This window comes from Neltuma alba, unplaced genomic scaffold, assembly GCF_004799145.2.
Source record: "Neltuma alba isolate B1F8T4 unplaced genomic scaffold, ASM479914v2 tig00011759_pilon, whole genome shotgun sequence".
In the NCBI taxonomy this organism is placed as follows: Eukaryota; Viridiplantae; Streptophyta; class Magnoliopsida; order Fabales; family Fabaceae; genus Neltuma; species Neltuma alba.
Window position 1 is genome coordinate 21,970 of NW_021636387.1, and position 24,917 is coordinate 46,886.

The 24,917-nt window shown below is 33.8% G+C and overlaps 1 protein-coding gene and 1 pseudogene across 1 annotated transcript; both read right to left on the minus strand.

Moving 5' to 3' along the window:
• Positions 1–5,410: 5,410 nt before the first annotated feature.
• On the minus strand, positions 5,411–8,999 carry LOC114717646 (BAG family molecular chaperone regulator 7-like; annotated as a pseudogene).
• Positions 9,000–14,386: 5,387 nt separating this feature from the next.
• On the minus strand, positions 14,387–24,532 carry LOC114717643 (receptor-like protein EIX1). The gene is made up of 3 exons (XM_028902856.1): positions 24,313–24,532; positions 17,978–18,108; positions 14,387–17,629 (listed from the first exon to the last, which is right to left on the minus strand). The coding sequence occupies exons 1-3, from the start codon at positions 24,530–24,532 to the stop codon at positions 14,387–14,389; spliced, it is 3,594 nt and encodes a 1,197-aa protein (XP_028758689.1).
• Between the last annotated feature and the right edge of the window lie 385 nt (positions 24,533–24,917).

Sequence of the window (24,917 nt, forward strand, 5' to 3'; positions counted from 1 at the left end):
TTTTGAACAGTACTTAATTGATGGTTCATTTGATATCTTAAAGTTTTATTAATACATCAAATGCTCAAACACACCCAGTCATCCGAGTGCATAATTGAACCAGTGATCTCTCTCTCTCTCTCTCTCTCTCTCTCTCTCCCCCTTATTTTTTTAAAAAGAATATTGTGTTGTTCAAGAAAATACGTAATGATGACGTCACTAAAACCAATTAGGAAATTTTGTATTGGAGTGCTCCCACACGCAGCTCCGACAAGTCAACTTGAAGGTTGTATTTTATGAAAAAAGCAGAGATACAATGAAACATCCCACGTTCTTCCCAACCTTTGACCATTCAATCCATTGCCAAATTCACAAAAGCAATAAATATACAAATAAATAAAAGCCAGTATGTTCTTATTACAAAGTTTTTTAAGAAATAAATGATTTTGTTAGGAAAAATTGGGAAAAGTTTCTCTTTTGTAACTAATGAACACAAAAGGTTAGATAGAACTTTTTTTTGTTTTTTGCTGACAGATAGAACTATTTTTCATGGAACCATTTCTGCATTTCATGCATACATCAAATAATTGAGTTTTAGATTTTAATAGCATAGTCATTTATAACGTGGCTTTATAATTAATATTGATAAACAAAACCAGAAGCATTAGGTTTGCGCTGACGCTGGCAATTTTGTTAATTTTCATACACACACTACTTCCGGTGTTTAATATAAGACTTTGTTTGATTTTTATTTTGATCCTAAATATAAGACTCCAATCCACTTTGTCTTTCATATTTATACATTTTTTTCCAAGATAGTCCTCCTAACAATGGTAGTTATAGTCAATACACTTAATAAGCAAGGATATGTTAAGAAATACAACACATATTTATTACGAATAACTAACTTAACTTCTTTCCTTAATCTTCTCAAATTAATCAACTAGCTCTTATAATTAGGACCGAAGGTAGTATGTATTATGTTAATTGCATTATAACACATGCATTTGTGAGAATTCTTTTTTATTTTGATTAAAATACTTCTCCGGTCCTAAATATAGACCCATTTTGTGATGTAATTATACTACAAAATGGATCTTATATTTAAGATAGGAGGAGTAATAAATACATTATTGGGAAAAATCCAAAAATAATTCTTGTTATTTTCTCTTTGTTGTACAGTACACCAAATATAATACTATTTATTTTCATGAATAAGTAAAATTTAGATCGATGGGAAGTAATGAGAATGTCAATTGTGATGGGCCATTGGGGGCTACAATGCAAACTTAATGTGTGGCCCTACTCGTGTCAACCTATGAAAGCCCACCTAACAGAGGAGTAAAATCAATATATGATAGCTGTGATACTGTGACAACAACAGAAAGGGCAACCAACAACATTAGGTCTAATAAAATATGCAGTAAAGGGATTTGAATCTCCAAGAAACAAAGTGTCCACATTTAATACTTAGTAGTGCTAACTGACTTTAATAGAAGAATACATATACATAGCCAAAAAAAAAAAACAACAAAAAGGGTAGTATTTTACAAATAGCAAACTCATGGTCAAGAAAAACTAACAAAAAGGATAGTCCTTTATAAAATGACAAATTGATGTTCAAGTTTTTATTGGGAGATGAGCTCACATTCAATGTATAACAATGTCTCGAAAAATATTGTCTCTAATACTAAGGTTTAGATCTCTACTAAAACTCTAAAAGAGGTATTCACATATAATACCTAGCATTGCTTCCAATAAAAAGTTATCTATAGTCATAAAAAAATTATTGATTTAATAATAACAAGAGCCTCAATTTTTTTACTAAAATATATTATTTTTCAGCCTAGCTTCCATTATTTTTAAAATTAAAGCATGAATAGAAGAAAAATATTCCACGCTTTACCCTTAGATGTATCATGCTTTCCAGCTTTGCTTTCATTATTAAATTGAAGAATGGATGCAAAGGAAAAAAAAATCCTCCACTAATTCTATTTAGAAGGAGATAGAATGTCTTCTTGTTTGTATTTATAAATCACATTATTAAACTTTTAACATTTTTGTATAGTTTTGCCCCTTCATTTATTATTGTATTTATTATGGTATAGATTGTTATACTCATGAAAAGCATACTAAAGATTAAATAGGGGTAAAACTAAAAATTTATTAAACTTTATGACAAAGTTAATGAGATTTATTTTTTTTAATTTTGACGAAATATATTGGAAGTGGCTTATAAATAGAAAAAAATGATTTCACATTGTTACATTTACAAATGGTTAAAAAATTTTTTTATTGAAAATAATTTCAAATGAACTTTCAACAGTTTTAAGTAGGATGTATTGTTCTGACTTTCCTTACAATATAGACGCTGGTTTTATTTTGCCATCAAAATACACGTTAGTTACTCATGCAACTATTTTTTTTCCTTCCCACATGAATATGAGCATTTTGATCAATTAATTTTTAAGAAAATCAGACAACGACTAAAGCGTTATTTTCCTATTTTAAAACAGCAAAGTAATTATATATATATATGGAAGAACGTGAATTGCAGGCCAAAAAAAGAAAAATGGTTTGGCTCTTGGGATCTTGTGTCACATGGGGAAAGCGGATATTTTAGTTCCAACTAACGATGGAGATTTCACGTGTTACCTAAAACACACTTTAAATTATGCAATATGCTAAACAAAAAAATGACACATTTGATTAGGGTTAAGATGCATTCAAAATATTTTCTTAGATGTATTCAGTGCCATTAAGTGTTTTGCGATGTATCTAACACTTAAAAATATTTTTTTAAATAAGTCTAGTATCGTAAAGTATTTTCTTGTATCTAATACCTCAAAATATTTATTTAGGTACGTCTAACACGCTAAAATATTTTTTTTTTACCTTGGTGCTGGGTACACTAAAAAATATTTTTTTGGGATTGGATGTACTTAAAAAAATATTTCGGGGTGTTACATGTACAACAAAATGTTTTAAGATATTGGATATACTTGAGAAAATGCTTTGAAATGTTAGATTCAAAATAACCGGTTTGATTATCACAAAAAAAAAGACATATTTGATTCGTGATCGATATTTAAATTCACTAATTTAATGTCAACAACCACATACTCATGGTTTTTTATGCTTCTCTTGTCTTCATCGGCTTCAACCACTTTAATAGAAGCGAGGAAAAATAGTACAATTTATTTTAAAATAATATTTTTAAAATTTCCTTATATTTAAAACCATGAATTACTCCTCTAATTCTAAGGTGGAGAGAAAAGATCTTTTTGAGTCTTATTTATAAGTCGCATCATTAAAGTTTTAATATGAATGTACTATTTTATTATTAATTTATTATAGTGCAGATTTTCATTCTTTTAGACAGTATATATATATATATATATATTGAATATGGTTAAAATTGAAATATGAGCACACCAATGTTTGAATTTTGATTGGAAAAAATGCCCACATTTAATACTCGATAATATCTTAAACAGAATCATCTCAAATATAAGAATGTTGGTATTTAGCAAAAAAGAAAAAGAACATGCATCATGCTTAGATTGGGTAAAACAGGAGGATAAATTAAGGTAAAATTCCAATGCTCACATTTTCTTTAAAATTTCAATGTAATTTTTTTAATTGAAAAAAAGAGAGAGATAAGAATTGGAAGAAAATTACTAAATTAAATTTAAATAAAAAGATAAAAAATTAAATTTTATTTCCCGTTCCCTCTCATTAGTTCAAACAAGATACCATATGATTGTAATATGCATCATGAAGAACCATGAATTTCAATTAATGATTACATTTCGTTAACACATTTATATTAAAGAGTTTGAAGAACTGTATTAGAACAAGGGTGTGTTTGGGTGACACCTCAAACCATGGTTTGGGGTGTCAATCACCCAAACACCCCCTCTAAAAACTAAAACCATGGTTTTGGAAAAAGCAAAATTTTTTTGCTTTTGGAGGAAAAAAGGAGAGTGTGAGAGCCTATATGATATGTATCTTGTTATTTTTTTTATAAACATATTTTTTGATAAACATATTTAATCTTATATTTTATAAATATATATACATTAATTATTTATTAATTATATTATCTTATGTATTATTAATTATGTTGGTAAAAAATATATTATTAACAATTTTATTCCTTCAAATTAAAATATATCATAAAATCTATTTTTTCTGTAATTATCATATTAAATTATGTCTTTTTTTTAGTAATTTGTATATATAAAAAATGCTTCTGATAACAACTATCCAAACACTCTCACTTCTCAGAATCACTTTTTTACAAAATCTATTCTTCACATATCTATTTTCCCCAGAATTTATTCTTCAGAATCACTTTTCCAAACCACGGTTTGGTTTTATCCAAACACACCCCAAGTCGAAAACAAAACGTGGATCAAGATTGAGATAAGTCCATGTTTATATCTGTGGCGAATTGTGGGCTTACCAACAGTATCTTTTGGGCTTTCCTGATGGCCTATTCCTTTGGTTTCTCTCCTTTTTTGGACCATCTCTCTCTTAGTTTATTCCATCACAGATCATCCTTTTATTTTTCATTTTGATTAGGACAACAAATCATCCTCCGTATTCTATCTGATCCGAAATACGAGTTAGATAACTTATGCTAATGCTAATGCATTGGTCTTCTTAGTTTAGTTTTACTCTTGCTTCAAGCTATGTCTGCCTATGTAATTAAAAAAAAAAGTCTTACTTTTCATATAACTTACTAATCACATTTCTTATTTTTAAACCTATTTGGGAAAATCATTTTGCAGGCATCTATGCTTTTTTCTTAATTTTTAATTTGGTATCTATATGCTTTGCCTCTTAATCCAATCTTTTAATTTTGTCCCGTTAGATGGGCTAATGGTACTAACATAACAGAGTTACAAAAACTAACTACGCTAATAAAGCTATATGATTAAATTATATGAGGCAGTTTTGTTGTTTGTTTTTTTTAAGGGATTATGGTAGAAAAGTTGACAGACTGCATATGAGATTTTCATCTCATACACCTCCCTCTCCAGTCACATATGAGAATTGGGACAAATTCAATCACGATTTCATGTTTCAATTGAACGTTTTCCTTTTTTAATTATACTCTTTTGGTCTTTAATATAAGACCTATTATATTAAGAAAGTTAAGTTAGATAAGTTAGTTAAGTATAAAAAATATTACATGTGTTTTCTAAAACATTATAATCATCTTTCTTGATATCTTTTCTGTTTTTTTTATTTGATTATGACTGAAGAAGTATTTATAGGGGTAATTTAGAAAAAATTAATAAATTAAAAAAATATGTCTTATATTTAGGACTAAAATCAACTCAACAATTAAGTTTTATATTAAAGACAGGAGGAGTACTATTTTTTTTACAAAACGTATGTAGACACAATCCACTATCTGCTATTCTAATAAAGAACAAGAAATCTTTTATTCAGGTAACAAAAATAAGTTCAAGAAGTTTAAGAAAAAGCATAATTTACATGTAATTCTTAAATACCAAGACTACTATATATGCACAGTAAAGAACTATTAACACCATAGGGAATTGGAAAGCAAGATGCAAGCAACTTAGTATTACTATTCCTAGCTGCAGCTATCTCTGTGCAACACCCTCTGCAATCTCCTTTTGGATAACATCATCAGGCAAATCAAAGGTCCTTCTTTTAACGGAGGTTGATCTTCTTCTCACCTGGCTGCGGATCCACCACATCCAACATCGCTTCCAGCTCATCTACCATCGACCTCTTCGTGGATCGCACAAAAAAGTCGGCTCCCTGTAAAAATATGAATGCATAAACCCATTGTGATATTCACAAGTTATAAACAGTGTAACTCCTATATCATGAAATTATTTGTCGGGCTTTGCGCCCCTTTTTGGTTTATATATATTCCTTTAACCTTTTTTCCATGCTTCTCAACCCAGTCTAAATATTACAAAATGGGTATTGCCTTCAAGTATCTTTTACTTTAATCTTGCATTACTACATTTTTTTAAAAAACTTATTAGTTCTCTTTTGCATTACATGGTAAAAAGTTTCTAGTACTTTCACACACGTTTGTATAGATCATGACAAATTTGGCTCCAAATACAGGATACTCCCCTGATCCCAAATGTAAGAGCTATTAGAGAAGATTGTTTTAATCTTAAATGTAATATCTCAATTCATTGTGTCTTTATAATTTCCCCCCTAAACTTTCTCTGTTGATTGCATAAGTTAAGAGAGTAGTTTCCAATGTAAAAAAATGAAAAAGGATAAGCTAAGAAAATCAACACAGTTTTTAACATATAACTAAATTAATTTTCTTAACACGTAGCAATTCTATAAAGAACTTGATTGATAATGCAAAGAGAGATGCTGAGAGAGTGAGGAACATGTTACCTCAATGGAATCAACAGTGAGAAGCAAGACAATGATTTTCTCAGCAAACTTCTGGCGTTCCTCTGCATCACGAGCTATCCGATGCTGGCAGGCAAAGTTATTAAATAGAACCCTGATTTCCTTCAACCTAGATTTTGCAACAGCCAGTTCTCTAAGTGCGCGAAGAACTTTTGACCTTCGGATCAAATAAGCCCTAAAGCTGCGTTGGATCAATAATGCAGCATCTTGAGGAGATAATTCCTTCCTCTTGCCCCTGTTACTTTGAACAGCTCCATATCTCTTCGCATGTCCCATATTCAGCAAGGAAATTAAATAGAAAATCTCAGATTGCTAGATTATTTGAAACAATAACAGCCTTTATTTGTTAAAATCTGCATTCCATTCATATTCAAGAGAAGTGAAAAGTAGCTAACATTAAATGCACTGAAAGCTAGCATATATAAAATAGAGGCCAAATTATGTAAAACTGCTCTTAATCTTATGTCATATGTAAATAACCTCTTTAACATTTGAAATTTTACAATAAACCTTCTTGAACTTTCATATTGATGCAGATAACTTCCATGCTATTGGCTTTGTTCATTATTTATTTGCAAATGCCTTAAAGTTCATATAATCATTAAGTTTGAGGTGATTACATGCTTACAAAGATAAAGTTTAAGGGTATAAAATTAATTAGTTTAGAGTTATCTGCATAGATTTGTAAGTTCAAGGAGGCTTACTAATTTAAAAGTAAGGGGGTTATTTGTACATGATTCTAAATTTAGGGAAGTTTTAAATGCACAGAAAGCTCTTAAAGATGGGTTTATGTGAAATATGACAGCATCTAGTGGAAGATTATACTATCTAAAGTCCTTAATATAAGAGCTAATTAACTAATTTGAGTATATTAGGAAAGTCTGTTAAGTTAGTTATTTATCGTAAATAGGTGTTGTTGTCCCTAGAATACCCTTGCTAATTATGTATATTAACTAGAATTATTATTTGATGAAACCTTTAACATATGCAACTATTACAAAGATTATTTTGCAAAAAAAAAGGATAAACATGAAAGACAAAATAGATAGGAGTCTTATATTTAGAACTAAATTAAATATTAAACTAACTTTTATATTAAGGACACCGTATGCACTGAAAGCACAGATGTCTTCAGTTCCTAGTTAGAGTTTAGGCATATAATTTAGAAGATACGTAATTAATAATCATCTCGCTTCTGCTCCTCCCACACTACAGAGGCTACTTGGGACAACCAGAAGTAAGGACACATCGTCATGATTCATTAGCAGTCTAAGCAGATTGAACAACTATTGAAAATGTTGTGCATTCAAGTCATAACAGATTAATCGGTAAAACCCATGTTTGATTAAACTCACCTGCCTGACTCATCAGAGAGAAGCCTGGTCCTGCAGGATAGAAGGACGCAGAGGATCCAAGTTCTTACAGAAGTTAGAAATCAAAATTCTGAGTCTTATTTTATACATATGGCAAACATACACAATCGCATTGAATTTCCTGAAGATTATTAGGAAGACACTAGGACCTTAGCATCATATCAGCTGTTAGACTATAAATTGATTAAATTCTACAGTGCTGACCAACCCACCCACAGAGACGAAGATGCAAGCAAGCAATGAAGCAACGAGATAGAAGCTACAAATACACGTCATACTACCATAATAAACCATATCGTATTTAAACAATCGAAATTTCCAAAATAGCTATTCACTGCCATCCTCGTTCCTCCAAGATTTAATTATTAGGAACCAAACCCCACCATCAATTAATTATTCAATTATAAATTAAAAAAGTTCAAGTTATCATACCTGCTTTCGAATCACATTTTTATTCCCACTGGGCTCTTCAATCTCCACAATGCGCAATTCACTTCTTTTCTTCTTATCCTTCTTATTCCTGCCATTCTTCTCAGCATCACCACTCTTTACCTCGTACGTATGTTTCCTTGAACTCCCACTATCTTCCCCCTTCTCCTTAATCTCGGCCGTCCATTTGAAATTCTTCGCAATACCCCTTTTCTCCTTTTCATTCATTGTATTCTTCTCTTCCTTGAATTCCGTAACCCACCTGTAATTCTTGTCACTCCCAAACTTATCCGACCCCTTGGTCTCCGCTTTCCACGTGCACTTCCGATCACCGCCACTACAGCTCGCGGTGCAAACAAGCCGATCAAGTTGCGACTCCAGCTCGGCCACTCGGTCGCTCAAGCTCTCTAAGCAAAACTCACTTCCAAGCAGCCTCTCGACTCGCTGAACTCGCTTGCAGACAAACGACGGCATTCGATGAGCAGTCGCCAGATCGGAGACGGCATCGAAGGCTACAAATTGGCTCGAAAGTTGGCACGGATTGAAGAGGTCGAAGGTGAACTGAACATCTAGATCTTCCTTGAGGAATGAGGGGAAAGTTTTAGTTCTGGCAGTGAAAATGGAGGTCTCTTTGACGAAGGAGGATGGGGTGTAACAGGAAGGGTCTTCTAGGAGCTCGAACGGCGTGCATCGGCTCATGATCGGTTGAATTGAACCGCTCGTGACTCAGTGAGTCGGAAAATAGAAGGAGATGGTAGGGTTTTGCTCTTGCAAGTTGTCAATGGCGATCAGTGATGGCTAAAGCGCTGCAAAGGAGACGAAAATGGCGGGATAAGACAAAGGGATGACGATGACGGTAAAGGACATATGGGGAATATAACCGCAAAATTGAGGGCAAAATTGGACTTTCATGCCACGAAAAGACTGTGAATAGAATGTCATGATTACATATTCGGAACTGTTGGCGTGGTTTAATGAGAGCGATGACAGATTGGATTAAACTGGGGACAATGAGAATAAGATCAGAATGTCTTCCTGCTGATTGGATAAGTTTAAATTATTGGAAAAATTGTAATAAAGTCCAAGAATTAAATAGAAAAAAATATTTTAAAATTATCAAATTAATCTGAAATTCCAAACAATTTCATTGTAAGAGATTTCATTTATTTAATTACCAAATTGTATTTTTTTTTTTGAAATATGTATTGACAACTAAAAAAGTAATCATTCGTTTGGGACTTTAGATTAATTTGATAATTTCAATGAATTTTTTTATATTTAATTCTCTTAAGTGAGACCTTATTATAATTTTTCCTAAATTATCACTTCCTTCAATAATCCAAAACTAAATTTTCTCTTTTCCTTCATTTTTGTTTGGAAGTGTTCAATAACATGATGAAGCAGCACATTAAGGCTTGGTTGGAATTGTTTATAAGTATTTTTTCAATCATAACTTATAGAATACAAGATAAGTATGTAAGAAAAATTCAAGATTTGAACCTTGGAAGGAAGTGCGGAGGAATTCACAGATCCATGAGAAAATCTCAAGCTGTCAATTCCACAGTGCATAAAGTTTGCCTGTAACAAGGGAATATTGGAAATTACCTGCATCATGGAATTGTTGCCATTTGATGTAAGCGTCACTCATGCCAGTGAATTGTAGAGAAGAAAGCCGAGAGACCCAAGTGAAGTCATCAACAAATAAGCATTGATCACATGTGCCATTAGCAAGAAATAATTGATCACCTGAGTTGAAATCAAGAATCTGCAACTTTGTGAGGTTTCCTAGATGATGAGGTACACTAACAATAAAGTAACAGTTGGACAGATTAAGGTACTGCAATTGTTTCATGGACCCAAGTAACAATGGGATTGGACCAGATTGAAAATAAATGAAGCTTAAATCCAATTGGTTCAAACGTTTCAAGTCTTCCAAAGATGAGCTCATTGCTTTACTTGACAATCAGTAGTTATTAATGAATGAATCATTGGCAAATTCCTCAGATTTTGAGACTGCAGTTTGAAAGATTTCTGAGCTCATCCATTGAACAGCTTTTGGGGCTGAGATTAAGCTTGACCACGTGTCCTGTGATGCCATCACATTTGACTCCTTTCCATCTGCAGCAATGTTTGCCCTCCCAAGACAGGACATACCTCGAGCAATTCTCAAAGCTGTTGAACTTCAAAAGAGCTTGATTACTAAAGTCAGATTCCTACAGAGACAGAGTTGTGAAGCTTCAAAAAATAGTACAAAGAAAATTAAATGCACCTCACTTGGAGATCGTCTCATGCTCGCTAAAGGAAAGTTATGGGTGAGAAGGCAATGAGCTGGTTGGTATTTATAGGTGACTAAAAGAACAAGGAAGATTCACATATTCATATTTGCAATATAGGAGACTAAGTGAATTAATGGTTTAGACTCATTTCTACCCGTATATTGCATGCCTGTCATACAGAAGACCTAGTCAGTAAAGCTATCTTTTGTAACATGGTTCGAAAACTCACCCATAAGATTGAAGAAAAGAGGAAGACACAGAGATTAGATATTGCAATGTATTTTTGTTCTGTCGACTATGAAGAATTCCCAGGAGAAAAGATCACCTGTAAACCCAGTCAACACTGCGTTATGTAATGACTAACAGACTCAACTCCACCAGCTTAATTAATTACTGCTGACAAGTGCTCACTTGTTGAAATTAGTAAGAGAGAGGGGGAAAAAAATTAAAGGTGGTTGGAAATTGATAAATGAGTCTAAACGTGCTTGATCTTCTATGATTTGGACTTTATTGATCTTTGGACATAGGTATTCTATGATGCCACTGAACAAACTTCCTTTTTTTTAAAAAAAAAAAATTAAAAAGACAAACACTGTTTGAGGTCACAAAACAAGATTGAACCTGCAATCTCCACTTACAAAGTGAGATTGAACCTGTGACCTCTACGTTCAAGAGGAGCTTATATGCCACTAACCTACAAGACTATTAGTACTGAACAAATTTTAGTTGAAATTTTAATGAGAATCAAATTATGTATTATAATACCAGCAAATCTAGGTGGTGGTGATCAACCCACACACTCCATTCACATACTAAGACCCCTTGTATGGAACCCCAGTTTCACTAGTCAACTAATGCTAACTGATGCAGTTTTTTCTTCTTTTTTTTGGCGTGTGCGTTGGGGGGATGTTAGTATTTAAAAAATTGGTTTGATGTAAAAAAAACTACTTCATAAAAATTGTGTATAATGATGCAAAATTTTTCCGAGGACATGAAATTAAGCCATACATTTGATGTAGGAATCCTAAACATTTTAATAAACATATATAAAATCCCTAATTTTAATGCATCTTTACATGTTATTGCATATTGATAATTTAAAAATTAAGATGGATATTCAAATTTTACAAAGTTAATTTATGCAATAATGATTTAGTTCCAACTCCAAACATATACTTAAGTAATTAATTATTGATACTTCTCATATAGAAGACTGAGTCAATTATGCAAAATTGTGCGGTTTCAAAGATATACCCATAACAATTAAGGAGAGTTTGATAAATGGGATACCTGTATCATGGTCAACTAACATTTGAATATTTTCTGAAAGAAGTATTTACGTTTAGTATTTGACCATATTTTAAATACAATTACTTTTAATATAAGGATACCTTTATACAGGAAAAAAAATTCAAATACCCATTTCTTTTTGGAAGAATGATAAAAAAAAAAATGGAAATTACTAAATCACATATCATGTTTGGTAACAACATTTTATTTGGTGTTGACAATACTAAATTAGTAAATGACAATAAATTTTTGTTAACATTATTTATTTGGCATTTACAAGTTTCCAACTTTTTTTTTGTTATTTTCCTTTCATTAACACTTCTGAGACAAAAATGATTAAACAGGAAAGCATGGTGATGGCTGTGTAGAATTATACGTGACACAAGGTTTGATGTTATAGACTACTGTTTTGCCGCCGTTGGAAAAAGTGATACTGCTCTTTTTTAACACTTTCATGGCAACACTAAGCCAAAAAATTTCTTGAATAGCTACAACTTCTTTGTGACAACTTTCAGGACAAAAATGACTCTTGATTTTTTTTTCTTGACACCAATCTTGACATCTTCTGGATATGTTTTTCATATTTTTTTATGGCCAAAGTTTTTCATAATAATATTAGCGTATTTGTGCTATCCGGATCTTAAACATATGAAACAACTATTTCTTTTAATCCTAAATATAGGAGTTGGATAAAGGATTTATTTTGGTAGTTATAACACCTCAATTCACTATGTTTTCTAAAATTATAATTATTTTTTCAGAATATTCTTGTTGATTATACGTTTTAAGAGGGTTTTCATCAATGGTGGTTCTAATATATATGATTAATTAAAAAGGGGCGTTTTAGGGATTTCAACACACATATGTTACAAATAGTTAACTTAGCTAGTTTTTTTTAATACAAATTAGTTATCTGGCTATTATATTAAACACTGGGAGTAATAATTTTTAACACTTAAGAAAATTAATTAAATTAGGTATTTATAAAAAAATGTGTATTAGTTTTTCTAAATTATCACCTTTAATTAAATTATTTGTATTGAAAAAATGTTATTTTCGTTGAAAATCTCCTTAATATATGTGATTAATAGGGAGGGTTTAGAAAAAAATTATAAATTTAGAATACAAAATTAATGTGTTAGATTTAGGATTAAAATAACTCCTTTTAGTTAAGACCGGATAAAATTTTGTTAGCTAGCGTGTGTATTTACCATTTAGACGAAAACAATGGGCGATGGATGATATTCAAAAAAATATAAATAAAATGTTTCCTTTGATTTTAAAAGTCATCAATACATAATAGAAAATCTGACAACTCTTGCTATTTACAAAAAATTAAATTCCCTTAAAGGGTTGAAGCTAAATGAATAATAGATTTATGCTTTGCACCTTTCATGGTGCAGTTGAAGGTACTGGCCACTCGTTCCTTCTCCAGCATAGTTCCTTCTGGTTGCATTAGCTCCAAAACCAATTTACATAAAAAGAGGCATTGCTCCATTGAAAAATAAAAATAAAAATAAAACAAGCATAAACAAAAAGCAAAAGACTAATTAGAGAAGTAATTAAAAAGATGTTAAATCTTTTAACAATCATCATATAAAAAGATGGTTCTATTTAACTTTAGCGTTATCTATAACTCCATGATAGATTTGAGCACTAGCGAGAAGTGCCAGTCGAGAAAAATCAAATAATTTTTAGGAAGAATTATATGGAGGTCCCAGGCAAGGAAAAAAATTGAAAAACAAGTCTCAGAGGTTGTCATTCTCACTATAGTACTTGTCATTATAAGCTGTTGAGGTTGTTATTGGGATCTTTTGGTAATTATTTCTCTTCTGTGGGATTTGATTATAATTCTCCCTAATTTTTAATTGGCCAACTAAGAAAATAACAACACAAATAAAAGTCACTCTATGAGCTCGCCTGTTCTCCCTTCCAATTTGCACGAAAACATATTGCCACGTAAACAATTTAAAAGGAACAACATCAAAATCCACACAAACCAACAGCATTTGCAAAATAGATCATATAAATATACACAAACATACACACAAATTTTAATTCTTAATATAAGAGCTAATTTGATATTTAATTTAGTTCTAAATACAAGATCTCTATCCATTTTGTTTCTTATATTTACCTTTTTTTTTTCAATGTAATCCTTATAGTAATTGCATATATTAAAAGTTCTATCAAATGGTATTTCTAGTCAATACCCAGAATTAGCAAGGGTATTTTATAGATATTTATACACCTCCATGAGGTTCAAATTAAATTATAATAGCGATTAACTTTCACCAGAAATAAGTCCAAACTCCTGTCACACAGCCATTAGAACATGCGTGCAAGAATTTGTAAGAAATCTTGAATACACATAATATGCTAAGACAATATAAGCCATATCAGTGTATCACATTACTACCAAATAGGAAACAAATAGACAAGAGAAAGCGCCATAACAGCTGACAAATTTTACTCAATCCCTTGCTTACAAACATTCATTTCCAAAATAACGGAGGAAACTCGACAATATACAAAGAGGTTGGGAGAGAAACATCCCATCCCTAACAGGAATACAACAACTCAAAAACATAACACTGAGCAAAAAATCTCTCATCACCAGAGTGTCAATCCCATTCTCTTGAGCCTTGCTGCCCTTATTGCTACTGCTACATATAATTCATCTGCTATTTTCTCCATATATCTAAAGCAAACATACCTTAAACTCTTGTTGAACACAAGGAGTGCAATAATTCCCCAGAACCCTGTCATGAAACCAAGGGCTACAACAAAGTAAAACAGAATCTTTTCTTTCTCATTCTTGTCTTCAAAATGGACACTTCTGGGAGCTTCATTTGTGTTATTGCCGGAACATTTTTTAAGCACAGGTTTTCCACAGAGATATTGGTTTCCAACATAAATGGATGAATCCTCAAGAGTGGAGAACTGGTTTCCCTCTGGAATAGGCCCTGAAAAGTTGTTGTATGACACATTTAGGTGGCTCAAGAAAGTCAAAGAAGACATGCTACTTGGAAGTGGGCCTGCGAGTTGGTTCCATGAGACATCCAATGATTCTAGCAGGTTCAGTTTCCCTATTTTGTTAGGGATTCCTCCTGTCAAACAATTGTGCGATAAATTCAAACTAACCAATTTAGTGAGAGAAGTTAGAGCTTTAGGTATGAAGCCAATCAGTGAATTATTTGATAAGTCCAAATTGACTACAAACTTCAGATTTCTGGTGAAATCAAATTCTCTTCCCTTCATGACTTGCTTGACATGTTCTTTATCCCAATGATTAAATTCAATTTCAGGAGGTAATGCTATCGCAAAAGAAGGACCATCTGCAGGTGCGGGAGCCTCAACTTCGATTGATCCCAGGTCTAATGACTGCTCTTGAATCATTGCTTTAAGATTTCCAATGCAACCAGGAATTGTTCCTGTTAAGTTGTTACCTGCGAGGTCCAAGCTTTGCAAGAATGAGAGTCGACATAGGCTGGAAGGGATGCTACCCCTTAACATGTTCTGTCGAAGCCTAAGAATTTTCAACAAATATAGATCATCTCCCATAGTTGAAGATATAACACCAGATAGTTGATTATTGCCGAGATCCAAAATCTCCAAGTAGTTACAAGAACTAAAGTTGAATGGAATCTCTCCATAGAGCCTATTGTTGGTCAAGCTGAGAGATCCTAAATGGGAATCAAAACCACAAAATGATTCAGGAATGGTGCCTTCTAAGTCATTCGATGATAGATCTATTAGTGAGACCCAATTAATATCACCCAAACAGTTTGGAATCCTTCCAGATAATTTATTGTTTGAAAGATCTAATTCGTAAAGGCCCTCCAATTTACACACAGATTTTGGAATGGAACCGTTCAGCAGGTTATGACCAAAAACCAAACTTCTCAAATTTGGTATCTTGTCATGGAGATTCCTCGGAAGTGGTCCGCTAATTTTGTTCTTGGAGAGATCAAACACTCTGAGATCCTTTTGTTGAAACCATTCTGGCAAGGGTCCCCAAATGCCAGTATCAGACAAGTCTAAATTGACTAACTTCCTTTGGGTTCGAAGCCATTGAGGAAACGGTGCCTCAATTTTGCAAGATCGCAATTGAAGATTTGCCAATTGAAATGGAGGTAGCCAATTGGGTGCAAGCTTTACAGATAACTTGTTCATTCCAATCCTTAAATCTAGGAGACTGGACAAGTTGCGAAGGTGAATTTCCGTGAGTGTGCCTTCCATGGAGTTATTTGAAAGATCCAAAGTTTTCAAGCTCATAAGCTTCCAGAAACTATCAGGTTTGAAACCATTCAAGCAATTGCCTGAAATATTAAATACCGTCAAATAAGACAGTGTCCCCAAGGATGATGGTATTGTTCCATTGAATTGATTATTTTCAAGAATCAGTACTCTTAATTTTGACAAATTTCCAAAGGACAATGGGATGGGACCGGAGATCAAATTTGAAGATAGGCTCAGGTAAATCAAATTCTCAAGTTGGCACAAGCTTTCTATACCATCTTTCAACTCATTGTGACTCAAGTCTAGTACTTGCAAATCACTTTTACTGCATATATCTATATTTTTGAAGCTTTCAACTGTTTCTCCTTGAAATTTGTCATCTGGCAAGTATAGTGATGTCAAATCACAATCTTTCACGGAATAATGAGAACTTTGGAGATTAGAGAATTTATTGTGGGTAAGATTGACATGATGAATTCTCTTGATCAACCACAGTGGAACTGCAGAAGTTAGACTATTGTCTGAAAGGTCAAGGAATCTAAGGGAAGACATGTTCTGAATTACCATGGGGAATAAACCAGAAAGTCTATTCCGGCCTAGATTCATACTAGTTAGAGACCTGAACTCTCCTAGCCATAACGGAATAGAGTCAATCATGTTGTCAGAAAGGTCAAGGAATCTAAGGGAAGACATGTTCTGAACTGCAGTGGGGAATAAACCAGAAAGTATATTCCGGGCTAGATTCATGCTGCTTAGAAACCTGAACTCTCCTAGCCAAAATGGAATAGCGTCAATCATGTTGTCAGAAACGTCAAGGAATTCAAGGGAAGACAAGTTTTGCAAAGCCTTTGACACACTCCCAGAAAGTTTATTTCCCCGAAGATTCAAGACTTGAACCTTGGAAGGAGGTGTGGAGAAATTCATAGAACCATGAGAAAAACTCAAGCTGTCAATTCCACAGTGCATAAAGTGTGCGTCTAACAAGGGGAGATTGGAAATTACCTGCATCATGGAATTGATGCCGTCCATGATGTAAACTCCACTCATGTCAATGAATTGTAGAGAAGAAAGCCGAGAGACCCAAGCGAAGTCATCAACAAATAGACATTGAAAACATGTGCCATTAATAATGAAAAAATGATCGCCTGAGCTGACATCAAGAATCTGCAGGTTTGTAAGGTTTCCTAGATGATGAGGTACCCTCCCAATAAAGTTACAATTGGAAAGGTTAAGGTACTGCAATTGTTTCATGGACCCAAGGAACAATGGGATTGGACTATATTGAAAATCAATGAAGCTTAAATCCAAGTAGTTCAAATGTTTCAAGTCTAGCAAGGATGAGATCATTGCTTTACTTGACAACGAGTAGTTAATAATGAATGAACCATAAACTGTGCAGTTTGGAAGATTTCTGAGCTCATACACTGAATAGACTTTTGGGCTGAGATCAATCTTGACCACATGTCCAGTGATGCCATCACATTTGACTCCTTTCCATCTGCAGCATTGTTTGCCCTCCCAAGCCAGGACATGCCTTGAGCAATTCTCAAAGCTGTCTCTGAAGTTCAAAAGAGCCTGCCTCTCTTCTTCTATGCAGCCTTCATCAGTCAGATTCTGACACAAACAGAGTTGTGAAGCTTCAAAAAACAGTACAAAGCAAATTAAAATCACCTCAAGGCCATCACTTAGAGATCTTCTCATGCTTGCTAAAGGGATTCAACGCTCGAACAAGATTATAGGGATGAGAAAACAAGATAGTTGGTGTTTCTAGGAGACTGGAAAATGGGGATGATTGATGAATTCATACTTAGAATATATGTGTGTATATATCGTGTGATGGAACAGACTCAAATTTAGTCACACACTACTATTCATAGTAGCAATATAAGAAGACTGAGTCAACGCTAACTTTTAGCAATGGGTCAAACACTCAACCTCAGCCGTCTATTCGTATATACTTACTTGCGTAGAAGGAAGACTGAAGGATGCGTGAGGAAGTTTCCGCATCGAGGAATTTCCGAGAAAAAGATTGCATGTAACCAAAGTCAGTGCCGCCTTGTGACTACGACTATAATCACTGCCCTTTCTGTAGCCTATTACAAGTAATTTTTAATTAATTCACATATACCAATAAAAATAGTTCAAAGCATCATTTTTTGTCATAAAATTCAAGTAAATTCTAATATTATTCTTATTAACTACACTAAAAATTCAAGTGATTTCTAATATTATTCTTATTAAGTAAACTAAACTCTAACATTATATTAACTTTTATTCTCTCCTACTACCCTTGTTAAATATAAGCGCACATAGAAAAAATATTAATGCTCCCTAAAACTAAGCAAATACCTTATAAAAAGGACTAAGAATATTTTCTAGTTGATGGATACCTTATACAAGGCGGGATTGATTTATATTTATAACATTACACACACATATATAATATACTATAAGTTTATCTAGTTTATAAAGAGGAAAATCTAGTTGGCAAAAAAGAGGGGAAAATTTCAGTTAAATCTGACCGACATACTAAAAGCTAGATTCAAATTGACATCTTTTAATATATTGCTAATCAGGTTAAGAGACTTGATTAGAAATTTCTGAATATTGATAAATGACCAATTTGCCCCTAATGTTTACTAGCCCCTTTCCTTCTTATTCAGAATCCCGCTTTCTCCCACGTCCTTCTCTCTCAACGGGGACTTCCTCTAGCGTCAGCGATGGCTACCCCTTCATCGATGTTACCTAAGAAAATCCGGAAATCGTTCTCTGCAAATTGTTTTTCATACTCTCTTCTGGGGCCAAACCATAATCATCTGAGTCTTTCACGGATGGTTAGATTGAGAAAGTTGTTTATTGCTATGTAGAGTTGTTTATTGCTGTGTAGAGTCGTTCATGATTGTGTCTATTAGAAAAGAACAAATCAAGAAAGTATATTCCAAATTTGTGAACAAGTTTTCTTTTCTGCAATCATAACACACATCACATGCTTAATAGAGTAGGAGGAAACTGCATCTTGCGGAACCATTGCCGTTTTTTTTGTTTTTTTGGAGAACACGACAAAATGATAAAATTAATAATAAAAGCTTACAAAGTATAGTAACTAAGATATCCTAGATTACAATGATTAAGCCTAAAAAACGAATATTCAGAAATGACATTAACATCATAAGAACTGAAATTACAGAGAAGCGTAAGAATCTCCTACTAGGTAATAGAAGAAGAAAAAAGAGTTGTCCTTGAGAGTTCAATGAATTGTTTCTACACACAGCGCATAGATAATGAAATTTTGGTAGTTTCGTCCAATAGACTAGAAGAGACTACCTAGTATAGTGAGGCTCTAAGACATTTGGAATGAAAAACTGGGCCTGTTAACGTAGCGCTTCTCCAAATAAATTCTTTCAAACATGGAGCCTGATGATAAATCATTCCATGGCAAAAAATAATGTTGGAGTCTTCTGTATTTGAAGAGAATAACGTTCCAAACATTACGATGCAAGTGAATATCTTCAAGAATTTGAATTTTATTTTGAGGATGATTAGGAGTGATGAGGTAATTCAGAAAAGCTAACCTCGAAAGGGAACAAATTTGTTTGAAGTCATGAGCACTAAGAAGAGTGAGACCATTTTGCCTTGGTGAAGAATACCATTTCGAGTCTTCCAGATACATTGAGCAAACATATAATTTGGTAAGCAACACCCTGCAATTGATCCCGACACAATTGTACCAAGGTAATTTTTAGCCAAGAAGCAAATTGCTCGAAAGAATTGAAAGAAATTCTGATAGATAAACTTCCAAAGCAAAGAGTCAGAGTAGAAAGGCAATTAAGAAAAAGATGTAAGAGATTCTCTTCTTCTTCACAGCCAAATAGACAAAGACCGAAAATGTCAAGATGGTGCTGCCTTAGAATATCAACAGAAGGTAAGGACAAGGCCTTATGCAGTAATTTCTAAATGAATAGCAATTGTTTGAGAGGAATTTTCAACTTCCAAAGTAGTAGCCAGCAATCATCAGCAGTTGGAGCCAGATTGTGAGAATCATCGTGCCAAAGTAAATAAGTTCCATCTCGAACTTGGTAGATACCCTTATTATTGTCAAACCAGATAATTTGACCAGGAAGATTTTGGAGGAAAATAGGCTGAGCAACGATAGAACGAGCTGTATCCGTTGAATAAATCCCGTAAATGAGGGAGGAGTTCCATGAAACTGGATTCCACAAAGAAGCAGCATGCAATAACATATCTGATACAACGTTAATTTTAAAATGTCGCATCAGATCCTACTGCATAGGCCACCAAAGGTTGTGGTTAATTGGGATGCTCGTCCCATTGCCTTTTCCATTTCAATTTCCCAACTATAATAGCAGCATATTTTGCAACGCCCTTCCACATTCAGGATGAGCTATATGGAAGTTTAATAATTGACTGACTATCTAAATTAATGTATTTGACTTTTAAGGTTGTGGCCAGCAAAGAAGAATCTTGGGAAGCCAAATTTGCTTAACAAGAAGGGCTCCATTCACAATCTTAGCTCGTTTTAATTCCAAAGCACCCTTATCCACTGGCCGGAAAAGTTTATTCCTAGCCAAAAGATGCATCCTTTTCTTGGTATCAACAGAACCCCAGAAAAAATTGGCACATAATGCATCTATTTTGTCACCTATTGAATGAGGAATTTTGACGCAAGAAAGGATATTTATGTTCATCAAATCCAATACCGATTTAATCAAATTTAATCGAGATGCTTATGATAGAAGTTCAGATTGCCAAGCACTGATTCTCCTTTCCACCGAGTTCAACACCTACTGATATATAGGAGATTTATTTCTTCCTGGATCTATCCATATACCCAAATATTTGCCAAGCCGAGAGTGAAAATGGAAGCCCAAGAATTTAGATAACTTCATCTTATCTGCATGAGAGATGTTAGGACTAAAAAGAATAAAGGATTTACCCTTGTTGCATTCCTACCAAACCAAAGTCCAAACATACTCAACATGATTTTGACAGAACGAAAATTCAAGGAATTACATTCTAAGAAAAAGTCATCAACATATAGAAGATGGGACATTGGTTGAGCTAGCTGAAAAATTTTGATTCTCCTCTAATGTCCAAAGTTGTGAACCTTAGAGATCATACAAGAGAATGTTAGCCCAGAGAATATAGGTGCAAGGAGAAAGGGGATCTCCTCGTCTAATCCCTCTATCTGATACAATAACCGGGGTGAGCTTTCCATTTATTTGAACTTGATAAGAAATAGTGGATACACAATTGATGACAATTCTGATAACTTTTTCTGGAAAATTCATTTTCCTAATGACAGCCTCAACAAAATTCCAAGACAGTTTATCAAAAGTTTTAGAAAAGTCTGCCTTAATCGCTGCTATCTTTCTTCTTTCTGATCGAGACCCATGAATATGAGACATTAATTCAGCTGCTAAGAGTATATTATCCGAAATGAGGCGGCCTTTAAGGAAAGCAGCTATAAGTTTCTCCGAAGTTCCTTTAAGCCTATTGCTGAGCACTATGGAGAAGATTTTGTAAATTACATCGCAAAGCCTTATAGGCCTAAAATCCTTAAAGGATTGTGGTTTCTCCGTTTCTGGGATTAGTATGATCTGAGTTGTTAAAGCTTAGAAAGGAAAGTCTTAGAGTTCCAGGAGTGACCCACAAAATCCACAATATCAGTACTGATGATATCCCAATAGGTGTGAAATAAAGAGCATTGAAACGATCTTGGCCTGGAGCACTATTTTGAGGAAGACTGAAGACAGCTTCTTTAATCTCAGCCTAAGTAATTGAACGAAGAAGAGCCTCCGAATATGAGCTCGAGGCCGAAGGAGTGGGAATGTCCGTGAGCCCAGCAAGGATTTGGCTATCTGATATTGAGTTGTTATCGTGGTAAACGGACTGAATACAAGCAAGAGCCCTAGTGGCAATCTCAGTATCATCTGAAGTCCAATTTGCATCCTCTTTTTAACCATTGCGTTTTTCTTCAAATCTGAACAATAAAAGGTTGTTCTTATTTTATTTCACATTTATCCTGATTTGATAGCGTCTTCAAGTGTTGGCCAAAAATGGTGGGGTGCATATAAGATATGACCTTTTTTTTTTTTAGTTCGGCACAGATATCCTTTTATTGCAAGATGAGTTTTTTTTTTTTGTTCTTTTTTTGGGTCAAACACACATATTCTTCTATTAGAGACAATCTTGTTTGATGTACTGTCAAACACTAAACGTGGGCACCCCTTCAAACGGGGATTCAAAACTTGGTTCACTATAATGTGAGAGACTAGCCCTTCTTTCTAGATCCAACTCTTATTGATAAGCTATAAGCTTTCGGTAACAATACTTGCTAGTGTATGAGAGCATCCAAATCAATTATTGAATTTGTAGAAATGGATGATGAAGCTGTGGGAGGGCAAGTTATTTATTCTTTGGTAGGGCTATGCAAAAACCCAATGGTTCGGCATGGTCCAGTCCAACCCGAGCAAACCCGATCTAGAAAAAATTGGCCCGAAACAAGACTAGACCAAACTGGACAGGACTGGTATATCGGGCTGGATTGGACTAGGGACTGGCTCTTCAAACCAGTTGGTCCAGTCTAGTCTAGCCCAGTTTTTTTAATTTTTAATTATTATTTATATAATTTTAATTTGATTTAATTTTTCTATTTAAATTTTTTGTCTATTCAAATAATCAAGATTTATCTATTAACTTCCTAAGTAATGGGCATGAGTATATATTTTCTACAATACAAGATTTATATTAATGAGGATTAATTAATAAAACATGACATTATTGGGAAATTGAAAGGAAATGATCAAATTTGATGAACTTTGGATTAAAATATGTGCAAAATTTTATATAGTAAGTTACAATCTTGTCTCCTATTAAAGAAAATTTTTTTTAGAAAAAATTAAATTTAGATCCTGACCAAGTCCAGTTTAATCAGATCTCGGGTTGATACTGGACTAGACCAGACTTCGGGCTGTCTTTTTTAGCCTGAGGTCTTTACTGGACCAGACTTCAGGTTGATAACAAACCCGGTCCAGTTTGGTCCATGCACATCCTTATTCTTTGGGCCTCTAAATTCGAATAAAAATGTGTAATATGGTTATGTAGGGCTGCACACTGACCAGACCAGATCGGGTTAGTGCCTAACCCTTGGTTTGGTCTGGAAACATGCTCGGGTTGGAAAAAGCTGCCCGTGGTCTGGTCCAACCTGAGCTTAGCTCGAAATTGGACCAGACTGGGTTTGGTCCATCGGGTTTAAGACCAGTCCACATAACTGAATTATTTTTTAAAAAAAAAAGAAAAAAAGTTTGGACCTAAAATGGGCTAACAAATTAGGGTTATTAAAATTTTAAAACCTCCACCTTAACATAGCAGTCGCCGGCCACTAATGCATCCAAATTTTCTCTTTTCCTTCATTTTTGTTTGGAAGTGTTCAATAACATGATGAAGCAGCACATTAAGGCTTGGTTGGAATTGCTTATAAGTATTTTTTTCAATTATAACCTATAGAATACAAGATAAGTATGTAAGAAAAATTTTATCTCAATTTACGTCATATGTGCCTATTAGTGCTTATGATTATGATTCCAAATATGCCGTATGTGACTTAAAGCAATTTCACTTCTTGTGATGCCATAATTTAATGTGTAAGAATATGCAAGAAATCTTGAATGCACAAAGATAAGATTATTGATCATTATATTTGAAGTGAACGACAGTCTGATAATACAATAAACTCAAAACTTGCCATTATGGTTTCTACCCTGTTCTTTTGTACCTTGCTACCTTTATTGCAACTGCGACGTATAGTTCATCTGCTATTTTCTCCATATATCTAAATCAAACATACCTTCAACTCTTGTTGAACACCAGGAGTGCAATAATTCCCCAGAACTCTGTGATGAAACCAACGGCTGCCACAAAATAAAAAAAGAATCTTTTCTTTCTCGTTCTTGTTTTCATGGTGGACGCTTGTTGGAGTTTCATTCGTGTTATTGTCAGAGCATTTTTTGAGCACAGGCTATCCACAGAGATATTGGTTTCCGCTAATAAATGGATGAATCCTCAAGAGCGAAGAACTGGTTTCCTTCAGGAATGGACCCTGAAAAGTTGCTATATGACAAATTCAAGTGGCTCAATGAAGTCAAAGAAGACATGCCCCTATGAAGTGGGCCTGCAAGTTGGTTCCAAGAGACGTCCAATGATTCCAGCAGCTTCAATTTCCCTATTCTGCTAGGGATTTCTCGCGACAAAATGTTGTGTGATAAATTCAAACTAACCAAAGAGAGAAGCTAGACCCTTAGGTACGAAGCCAACTAATGAATTGTTTGACAAGTCCAAAATGACTACAAACTTCAGATTTTTTGTGAAATCAAATTCTCTTCCCTTCATGACTTGCTTGACATGTTCTTTATCCCATTGATCAAAATCAGGAACTAATGCTGCCACAGTTAAATGACCATTTACAGGCCCAGGAGCCAGAAATTCCATTGGAACCATTTCTGATGACAGATCTAGAGACATTCCTTCAAGATTCCCAAGGCAACAAGGAATTGTTCCTATTAAGTTGTTACTTGCGAGGTTCAAGCTTTGCAAGACTGAGAGTTGGCATGGGCTCAAAGCCTAAGAATTCCGAAGCCTGAGAATTCGCAATGACAACAAGTAATCTCCTATACTTGAAGGTATAACACCACATAGTTGATTGTTGCCAAGGTCCAAAATCTCCAAGTAGTTGAAATAACAAAAGAGGTTCAATGGAATCTCTCTATGGAGACTATTGTTGCTCAAGTTCAGAGATTGTAAAATGGAATCAACACCACAAAATGATTCTGGAATGGTGCTTGCTAATCCATTTGATGATAGATCTATCAGTACAATCCAGTTA